The following is a 10,291-nucleotide window of genomic DNA, read 5'->3' as shown; positions in this document are numbered from 1 at the left end:
TAATTATCTTCAAATAAATGTAGTTGATTGTAATCGTGGTAATTATTTATCAAACAAAATTTAATACGTATGATTAAATAATGTCTTTGGTCTTAATTTAAATTAAAGAAAATAATATTTTTTTTTCTCTTTGTTAATTGTCATGGTGTTTATGATTAAGCTGTCCTATAAATGTGATATTTTTTTGGTTTAGAAAAACCCTTGATGCATTCGTATTAGTTTTACTCAATTAACTATATATATATTTTTTTCTTCATTAATGTAATATGTAAAATGAAAATTTTTAAAAATCCACGATAGTACAAGAGTATAAATTTTTAATTCGTAAATATTATTATTGATGTAATTTTTTTTTTGGTGTAAATTATTGTTTAAATTGTATACAGTCAATTTAAGATACAATTTTTTTTAATTAAAACAATTGTAATACTAAAACACATCATTATCCAGACAAAAAAATAGAATGAATGAAAAACAAAAAAAAAAAAAAAAATAGAGTGCAGCAACACCGACTTATATTAGCATTTAATTATTAATTTATATACATATATAGATAATAATAACCTTTTTAATATACATATACATATATATACGACTTTAGCAATCGAAATGATCATTAATATAGAAAACTTCAATGTATAATCTGTGTGTTACAAATGAAAATAAAAAAAATAAAAAAGTAATCCTCATATAAAAAGGACAGTTATCATCAATCTTTCAAGCATTTAATTAGTTGTCAATTAAATGTATAATAAAATTATCCTATTATCCTATTAAAAGGACACTTGACTGCATTTCACTACATGCTGTGTGGTTGCTACGTTTGTTTATTTTCAGCAATTAATTTATGTGGGTTAAATAAACGAAAAGTAAGGAAAGTGATTCATAAAAATTAGATTATGATAACTAATCTGCGTCAGAAGAACGTGGTCGCTCTGTTATTTAAATAGTAAACTTATTTTAATGTTAAGTAAGTATTTAAAAAATTCAATAATACCTACTTTAGCATTCTATATTCCTGATAAATAATAAGTAAAATCTTTAGAAATTTCTTCTTCAATTTTCTGTTAGCCTGATATTTCAAGAAAAAAAAAATTTCGAGTATCAGGAACGTAGAAAAAGCAAAGAGGTATGTGGAATTTTCGAAAATATCTCCTTGCTTATTCTATGTTCCTGATAATCAAAAACTTTTTTTTCCACAAATTTTTTGAAATTTTATAGAAAAAAAAATTTTCGAGTATCAGGAACATAGAATGAGCAAGGAGGTATCTTCGAAAAGAATTTTTTTTTTTTAAATTTCAAAAAATTTGTGGGAAAATTTCCCTGTTTTATCAGGAGTATAGAACAGGCAAAGAGGTATTTTTTGAGTTAACAAGTTCAGCGCCATCTATTATTTTTCTTACGAACTATAGAGGTAACACATTTAAATTTTATAGATAGAAGAAGGCTGTTTTATCAGGAGTATAGAACAGGCAAAGAGGTATTTTTTGAGTTAACAAGTTCAGCGCCATCTATTATTTTTCTTACGAACTATAGAGGTAACACATTTAAATTTTATAGATAGAAGAAGGCTGTTTTATTAGGGTTGTAGAGCATGAAAAGAGGTATTTTTTGAGTCAACAAGTTCAGCGCCATCTATTATTTTTTTCAGGAACTATAGGGTAAACACATTGAAATATCATAGATAGAAGAAGGCTGTTTTATCAGGGTTGTAGAGCATGAAAAGAGGTATTTTTTGAGTCATCAAGTTCAGCGCCATCTATTATTTTTTTTAAGAACTATAGGGTAAACACATTGAAATATCATAGATAGAGGAGGGCTGTTTTATCAGGAGTATAGAACAGGCAAAGAGGTATTTTTTGAGTTAACAAGTTCAACGCCACCTATTATTTTTTTCAGGAACTATAAACTAAACACATTGAAATATCATAGATAGAAGAGGGCTGTTTTATCAGGGTTTTAGAACAGACAAAGAGGTATTTTTTGAGTCAACAAGTTCAGCGCCATCTATTATTTTTTTTAAGAACTATAAGGTAAACACATTGAAATATCATAGATAGAGGAAGGCTGTTTTATCAGGAGTATAGAACAGGCGAAGAGGTATTTTTTGAGTTAACAAGTTCAGCGCCATCTATTATTTTTCTTACGAACTATAGAGGTAACACATTTAAATTTTATAGATAGAAGAAGGCTGTTTTATCAGGGTTGTAGAGCATGAAAAGAGGTATTTTTTGAGTCAACAAGTTCAGCGCCATCTATTATTTTTTTTAAGAACTATAGGGTAAACACATTGAAATATCATAGATAGAGGAGGGCTGTTTTATCAGGAGTATAGAACAGGCAAAGAGGTATTTTTTGAGTTAACAAGTTCAGCGCCATCTATTATTTTTTTCAGGAACTATAGGGTAAACACATTGAAATATCATAGATAGAAGAGGGCTGTTTTATCAGGGTTGTAGAGCATGAAAAGAGGTATTTTTTGAGTTAACAAGTTCAGCGCCATCTATTTTTTTTCTTAGGAATTACAGGGTAAGAACTTTTCAAAAATATCAAATACCTCTTTGCTTATTCTATGTTCCTGATACTCGAAATTTTTTTTTCTATCAAACTTCAAAAAATTTGTAGAAAATAAAATTTTCAAGTATCAGGAACATAGAATAAGCAAAGAGGTATTTTCGAAAATATTAAATACCTCTTTGCTCATTCTATGTTCCTGATACTCGAAAAATTTTTACTTCAATTATTTTAAAATTTTTTTTGAAATTTGATAAAAAAAAAAAATTTTCGAGTATCAGGAACATAGAATGAGCAAAGAGGTATTTGATATTTTTTGAAATTTTTTGAACAAGCAGCATCATCTATTATTTTTTTTTTTCAGAACTATACGGTAAAAATATTTAAATATCATAGATAGAAGAGGGCTGTTTTATTAGGGTAATAGAACAGGCAGAGGTATTTTTTAAGTCACACTACGAAACGATATTCAATGTTCTTTCCTAGTATTATAGGGTAAACACCTTTTAAATTGATAGAAAAAAAAATGTTTTGTATCAGGTTAATAGAACAGGCAAAGAGGTATACTATAAAATGAATAAAATTATTCCATTAAAGACACACAAGAATAGAAACAAGCGGTCGTTTGTGTTTTTATAGTCAAGTAAGCTTCCCAAAACACTGAGTACGTCTTTGGTCATTCTATGTTTCTGTTATTAGGTAAATAAAATTTAAAAGAACATCATGATGTTTTTAACTACCGAGAGTTCTAACATATGTTGTACTGGCATATTTTGTTTCAGTACCATTATTTACATTCTTCTTATCAACAACTGTCCTTATGTACTTATTACGAGCACTATGACAATTTTTTTAAAACAATACACAAAATTACTAGCCGTTCTAGGAGTATGCAATTGTTGTTATATCTTGATGATTACATTGTAAGTTATGATTAAGAATTATTTATTTTATTTTTGCTTGTTCGAATTATTTCAATATCGCTTTTAAATTTCAACTTTTAAATTTATATTAATTGTATTGGTAAATGAAAGCCTTTCAATTGTAATTGAATTACAATAAATCTAACAGAAAGAATCGTTAAATAAATATAAAGCTGTAAACCTTTGGATTTTTAAAAAAGAAAAATATTCTTATTTATTTACTTATTTGATATAATTATAAATTAGATTTCCTCTTAACTAATATGATACAGATAAACGATTCAATATTTGAATAAAGATTAAACAAAGCTATGAAAAAACAAAACCACGTCTCACCTATGTCGTGTGAATGATTTATTTTTTCATGTCCCTAAATTTCGTTTTTTATTGTTTGTATATTGATGTGTAATATTCCTCCTCAAGGTCATACAAATCTGCAGCCATATCATCACGTAATGATGCAAGTTTTTGATCACTTTCAGCTTGTTTTTGTCTAAAAAGTTTACTGTTTGTTCCAATTGCTTCATTAACTGATGGAAAATCATTGAGAATTAGATATTGTTTTATGTCAGATACAAGTTTCATCAATGATTCACCAGCTCTAACAATATTTGCTGCTCTTACATGCATCTCATAAGTGTCCTGTTCACACTGTGCCATCCTTGATAATTGTGAATCATTTTCACCTTTAGCTAACTTTACAATTTCTATATTAACAAAAAGAAAATAATATTAATTAAATTAAATAACATAAACAATCATGAGGTTAATGTTTCTTACCTTCAAAATTTTCTAGCATTGATTTAACATCGTCCTTTAATCTTGTTGTGTAAGATTTTAATAATGCCTCTTTACTTTGAGGTAATGCTCTTGTTGCTGACATTATTATTTAATTAAATATTATATATTGTTTATAAAAAATAGGTATGTAAACATTTGTTGTTGTCTAAGCAAGTAAGCAGTCAACAGCAGTCAAACTTGATTAATAACAATAACAACGGACAACCATTTTGTTTTTTTTTAAAAACAATACAGTAGCGTTATCTAGACTGTTTATAGGTATAATTGTTTTATTTATTTAACGCTAGATGTCGTTAGTAAATTATTTTCATCCTCAAAAAAAGCCCGCGAAATTTGTGTAAAAATTTATTAATTTTTTTGTACTTAGTAATTATTTTAATTTGCAATAATAAATTTATTGAATTTAATGATTATAAAATACTAAAAAGTATGTATTTACATTTTATTTATGTACATAATTTTTGTGTATTCATGTTGACTGTTGTTGATGCACACATAATAACAATTTTATGTGTGTATAATATTTTTCACCCCTCGCTGCCACCCCTATGACACTCAAGGCTAGGATCAATATACGACGAACTTTATTCCTGTCAGAATTGATTGTTCCATAGCTAAAAACACAGCAAAAATAATATACAAAATTTTATAAAAATTAATAATATATAATTAGTTATTTAACACCAAATATGTTTAATAAATTCAAGTGACTTTGTTGTGCTAGCAAAATAAGTTTAATTATTAAAGAAGCAACTCGTGACCTACAAGAATTTTACTCCAAGGCTAATTAATAATTAATAATATCAAAAAAAAAAAATGACAGTTTTACAAATAGATTATCTACAAATACACTGGCCAACAAATTTAATATTAAATATGATATTTAACAATTGATGAGAGAAAAAAAGCTATACACTTTGTTGTTTACACACAAAAAAATTTAGTTGGCAAAAAAAAGATAAAAAAAAAACAAAAAATGATTAGTATATTATTGGGTGTATCGATTGTTTCATCAGTTTGGGGATCTTTGCCACCTCAGGAGGATAATGTTTTACACATTGGTGGAATATTTCCAATTGGAGGTGAAGGAGGATGGCAGGGAGGTCAGGTAAGTGTGTTATTGATTTTATACTTGAAAAAAAATAAAATAAAGTCAAGTCTTTTAAATGAAGAAAAATAAACACTTGAAATAATTGTTAATTATTTATGATTATTTAGGCATGCATGCCAGCAGCAAACTTAGCCTTAGAGGATGTCAATCGTGCCAAGGATTTGTTGTCAGGTTTTGAATTAAGACTACACTCAAATGACAGTGAGGTACGTATGTCATAATAAATAACAAAAAAACAGAATATAATGAGTAATATGTATTTAATAATTTATTTTAGTGTGAACCTGGTCTTGGTGCATCAGTCATGTATAATCTTCTTTACAATACACCACAAAAATTAATGCTGTTAGCTGGTTGTTCAACAGTTTGTACAACTGTTGCTGAAGCATCAAAAATGTGGAATCTTGTTGTATTATGTTATGGTGCATCATCACCAGCATTATCTGATCGTAATCGTTTTCCAACATTATTTCGTACTCATCCATCAGCAACAGTACATAATCCAACTCGTATAAAACTTCTTCAACGTTTTGGCTGGTCAAGAATAGCAATTTTACAACAAGCAGAAGAAGTATTTATATCAACTGTTGAAGAACTTGAATCACGTTGTAAAGAAGCTGAAATTGAAATTGTAACACGTCAATCATTTTTATCAGATCCATCAGATGCTGTTAGAAATTTACGTCGTCAAGATGCACGCATTATTGTTGGACTATTTTATGTTGTTGCAGCAAGAAGAGTGCTATGTGAAGCATATCATCAAAATTTATTTGGTAAAAGTTATGTTTGGTTGTTAATTGGTTGGTATGAAGACAATTGGTTTGAAGTAAATTTAGATAAAGAAGGTATAACATGTACAAAAGAACAAATGCGTCTTGCTGCTGAGGGTCATTTAACAACAGAAGCACTTATGTGGAATCAAAATAATGATACAACAATAAGTGGCATGACATCTGAAGATTTTCGTCAAAGATTAAATAAAATGTTAAGAGAAGATGGATATGAAATTGATAAAGATCGTTATCCTGAAGGCTATCAAGAGGCACCACTTGCATATGATGCTGTATGGTCAGTTGCACTTGCATTTAATAAAACAATGGAAAAATTAGCTAAAACTGGAAAAAGTTTAAAAAATTTTTCATATACTGAAAAAGAAATTGCTGATGAAATATATTCAGCAATAAATTCAACACAATTTTTAGGTGTATCTGGTTATGTTGCATTTAGTTCACAAGGTGATAGAATTGCATTAACACAAATTGAACAAGTTATTGATGGTAAATATGTTAAGCTTGGATATTATGATACACAAGCTGATAATTTAACATGGAGAAATATGGAAAGATGGATTGGTGGAAAGGTTCCTCAGGATCGTACGATTGTGAGGAAAGTTCTTAGAACTGTATCCCTTCCACTGTTCATCTGCATGGGTATTGTCTCAATTATTGGAATTATATTTACAATAATGCTTATTATATTTAATATTTGGCATCGTCATAGAAGGTAAACATCTATTAATATTATTAATTATTTTTATCTTGATTGGTTAATTGATTAACTGTTGTTTGTGTTGTTGTTATTTTTTTTCAGAGTAATACAATCATCACATCCAGTTTGTAATACAATAATGCTTGTTGGTGTTATAGCTTGTTTAATATCTGTATTTTTACTTGGTGTTGATGGAAGATTTGTTGAACCATGGGAATATGCTGCAGTATGTCAAGCAAGAACATGGATGCTGTCAATTGGTTTTACACTTGCTTTTGGAGCAATGTTTAGTAAAGTTTGGAGAGTACATAGATTAACAACAAAAGCTAAAGCTGATCAAGCTAAAGTAATTATCATTATTATTACTAATATATATTTTATCTTTTGTTTTTAATTTGTATTTATTTATTCAAGTTGTTCATGTCAAAACAAAAAGTATCATCAGTACAAAAAAATATTCAACCATGGAAATTATATACAATGGTTAGTTCATTATTAGTCATTGATATATGTATTTTGGGTGCATGGCAATGGCTGGATCCATTGCAAAGAACAATTGAAGTATTTCCACTTGAATTACCACCATATGGTGATGATGATGCTAGAATAAGACCAGAATTGGAACACTGTGAAAGTCATCATCAGTCAGTATGGCTAGGTAAAGTTATAATACAAATAATAAATAATAATAAAAAATATATTTATTAATTGTTTTATTTTCAGGAATTATGTATGGATACAAAGGTGTTGTTTTGGTATTTGGATTATTTTTAGCATATGAAACAAGAAGTATTAAAGTCAAACAAATTAATGATTCACGATATGTTGGAATGTCAATATACAATGTTGTTGTACTTTGTTTAATCACAGCACCAGTTACAATGGTTATTGCAAGTCAACAAGATGCTAGTTTTACATTTGCTGCACTTGCTGTTATATTTTGTTGTTTTTTAAGTATGGCATTGATATTTGTGCCAAAAGTTATTGAAGTTATACGACATCCAAAAGACAAAGCTGAATCAAAGTATAATCCAGATGTTGGTATGTCAAAAGAAGACGAAGAAAGATATCAAAAACTTGTCACTGAAAATGATGAATTACAAAGACTCATTGCACAGGTAGCTTTTTTTGTCGTTCTTTTTTTTATTTTACGATAAAAAAAAAAAGAAACTTAAAGAGTTGTGTGTTTATTTCGTTTGTTTTTTTTTATTTTTTTATTTTTAGAAAGAAGAAAAAATCAAAGTACTTAAACAACGACTTGCTGAGCGTGATGCATCAAAAGGTGGTATTGGTAATTTACCAAAGGACTCATTAATTGTTGCTGATTTTGTGACTGGCGAGGGAACATCTGATAGTGCAATTGGTGGGGGTATTTCGGGTTATACAAGATCATCCCGTGCATCTGCATCTGATTTTGAATTTTCTGAATCATACCTTTAGATTTAAAGCGAATATTTTATAATCTTATCAATCCCAATTTTATTTTTTAAATCAAATTGAATGTTGCTCATCCTCTTACGACCAAAATTTCGGGCTCAACTTGTCATCCGGTTTTTTTTTTTTTTTTCATTTTTAAAAAGTAATATATAACTTGTCAATGTATAGATGTTGCCTAATATATATTTTTTCTTTCTTTCAATTACAATAATTTTGTCCGGGGAATAAATCAAAAAACATTAATCGGCCTAATATAAATATATTTTTTATCGGTCACAATTAAAAAAAACAGTCAATAGTATACGAATACACGGATTCATGTACAAATATTTTTTACAAAAAGAAAAAAAAACAATAATATTTTTTCACCTGACTATTATTTTACAAATATATGGTAATTTTTTTTAATCCTTTTACGTGCGCACAAGTGAGTCTTTTAAAGTATGTGTCGGGTCCAATGAAAATAATAAATAAAAATAAAATAACCAAACCGCTTGTCTTGATTGAAAATATAAATAATATATATTTAGATAACTGCCATTATCAGAGTTAGAAAACGGAAAAGAAAAAAAAGTTATTTACATTTTATTTTTTAATGTGTTGTCTTCCGTAGATTGTTGTCCTCCTTTTTTAAGTTATACCTAAATTTATAACTATTCATATTGCATGATAATGATAAATGTACAAGTCCAATGATTAATATTAGATAAAAAAAAATAATAATTGAATATCAGGTATATTCAATGTTAATATAAAATCGCAGTTAAATCTCGTTAGACAATCATCAAGACGATTGATTCGTCGATAGAGAAAAAATAAATTTAGTGTTGTATTAAATGTGTAAACCTCATGAAGTCAACTCCCAAATTTCGCGATTAATATTTTAAAAATTATTTATTATTTTATTTGATTAAATTCTAACGAGATTTAAACGCAAATAATAAAAAGAATAAAAAAAAATATCAAGTACCATTCATAAATAATTTGGGAGTCTTGATGAGGTAGCTAATTATCTTGAAAGTTTATAAAATTGAAAGAAAAATATATATATTTAAAAGTAAAATAAAAATTAAAAATTAAATCTAAATGTTTTAGAACTAAGTACAGAGATAAACTCTATATGGAAAAAATTAATATTAAAAATAATGTATTAATGTAATGTTATTTATGGATGGGCCCAAAGAAAAAAAAAACAAAAACAAAAAAAAAATTAATCAGTGATATAAAATTACAAATACATAATAATTATTATTATTTGTTTTTTAATTTATTCTGTTTTTAGATACTGACCAGAATGGCTGACGAGAAGATAACGAATACTTGATCATTAGACCATAAATAAATAAATGATACTCAACACTGATAATCACTGCTAGATGGGCTACAAATTTTAAACAATTATATTATTTTTTTTTCTCTCTATTTAATTTATAATAGAGATGAGAGAAAAATGAATTGAAATAATTGCCCAGTTAAAAATTAATAATTAATAATTCTCGTCTTTTGACAATGTAATTGATAAAAAAAAAGGGAATTGAAGTCAAAAAATAATAACAATTTACATCTTGACTGTGATTCAATCATCATCTAAAAAAAAAAACAATTATAAAATCATTAAATGTGTTTTGTAGATTGTCATGAATTTTTAAAAATTATGTTAATATTATTTTTTATTTTTCAATTATAGTAATTTATTATTATAATTAGTAAAATTATTTAATGTTTAATTTATTAATAGACATATTTTGAAGTACATTTAACCCTGCTCATTCGATGCAAAAAATAAAAATCAACATAATAATAGAAAATAATTAATATATATAAAAAAAACGACTTTAAAAAGAAAGTATATAATAAAACAAGTTATACATTAATAGTAAACAACGATGTCTATTCAAGTTTTGAAATTAAAGAAAAAAAAAAAAACAAACATTTGTTAATAATTCAAATGAAAATAATTTTTTTATTTATTGTGTTTACCTTTATCTAAATATACGTAAATTAATTTTAAAATTTT

At 26.8% G+C, this 10,291-nt stretch overlaps 2 protein-coding genes across 5 annotated transcripts; one reads left to right on the top strand and one right to left on the bottom strand.

Annotated features, from left to right (window-relative positions):
- Positions 1–3,665: 3,665 nt before the first annotated feature.
- On the bottom strand, positions 3,666–4,431 carry LOC122854340 (mediator of RNA polymerase II transcription subunit 22). Its single transcript, XM_044154872.1, has 2 exons — positions 4,218–4,431; positions 3,666–4,144 (listed from the first exon to the last, which is right to left on the bottom strand). Exons 1-2 carry the CDS (start codon positions 4,318–4,320, stop codon positions 3,822–3,824), a joined length of 426 nt encoding a protein of 141 aa, XP_044010807.1. The 5' UTR covers positions 4,321–4,431; the 3' UTR covers positions 3,666–3,821.
- A 281-nt stretch (positions 4,432–4,712) lies between these two features.
- LOC122853562 (gamma-aminobutyric acid type B receptor subunit 1) lies at positions 4,713–10,229 on the top strand. Of its 4 annotated transcripts, none has more exons than XM_044154071.1 (8): positions 4,713–5,346; positions 5,457–5,555; positions 5,627–6,852; positions 6,940–7,183; positions 7,252–7,495; positions 7,561–7,955; positions 8,062–8,119; positions 9,557–10,223. In XM_044154071.1, exons 1-8 carry the CDS (start codon positions 5,215–5,217, stop codon positions 9,574–9,576), a joined length of 2,418 nt encoding a protein of 805 aa, XP_044010006.1. In that variant the 5' UTR covers positions 4,713–5,214; the 3' UTR covers positions 9,577–10,223. The 4 variants fall into 4 exon arrangements, with proteins under 4 accessions (XP_044010006.1, XP_044010005.1, XP_044010001.1 ...); XM_044154070.1 differs by having other exon boundaries at positions 8,062–8,128; positions 9,557–9,854; XM_044154069.1 differs by having other exon boundaries at positions 4,715–5,346; positions 8,062–8,200; positions 9,557–10,229.
- Positions 10,230–10,291: the final 62 nt, after the last annotated feature.

Source organism: Aphidius gifuensis, linkage group LG1 (assembly GCF_014905175.1).
Source record: "Aphidius gifuensis isolate YNYX2018 linkage group LG1, ASM1490517v1, whole genome shotgun sequence".
Lineage (NCBI taxonomy): Eukaryota > Metazoa > Arthropoda > Insecta > Hymenoptera > Braconidae > Aphidius > Aphidius gifuensis.
This window is presented reverse-complemented; position numbering and strand designations above follow the sequence as displayed.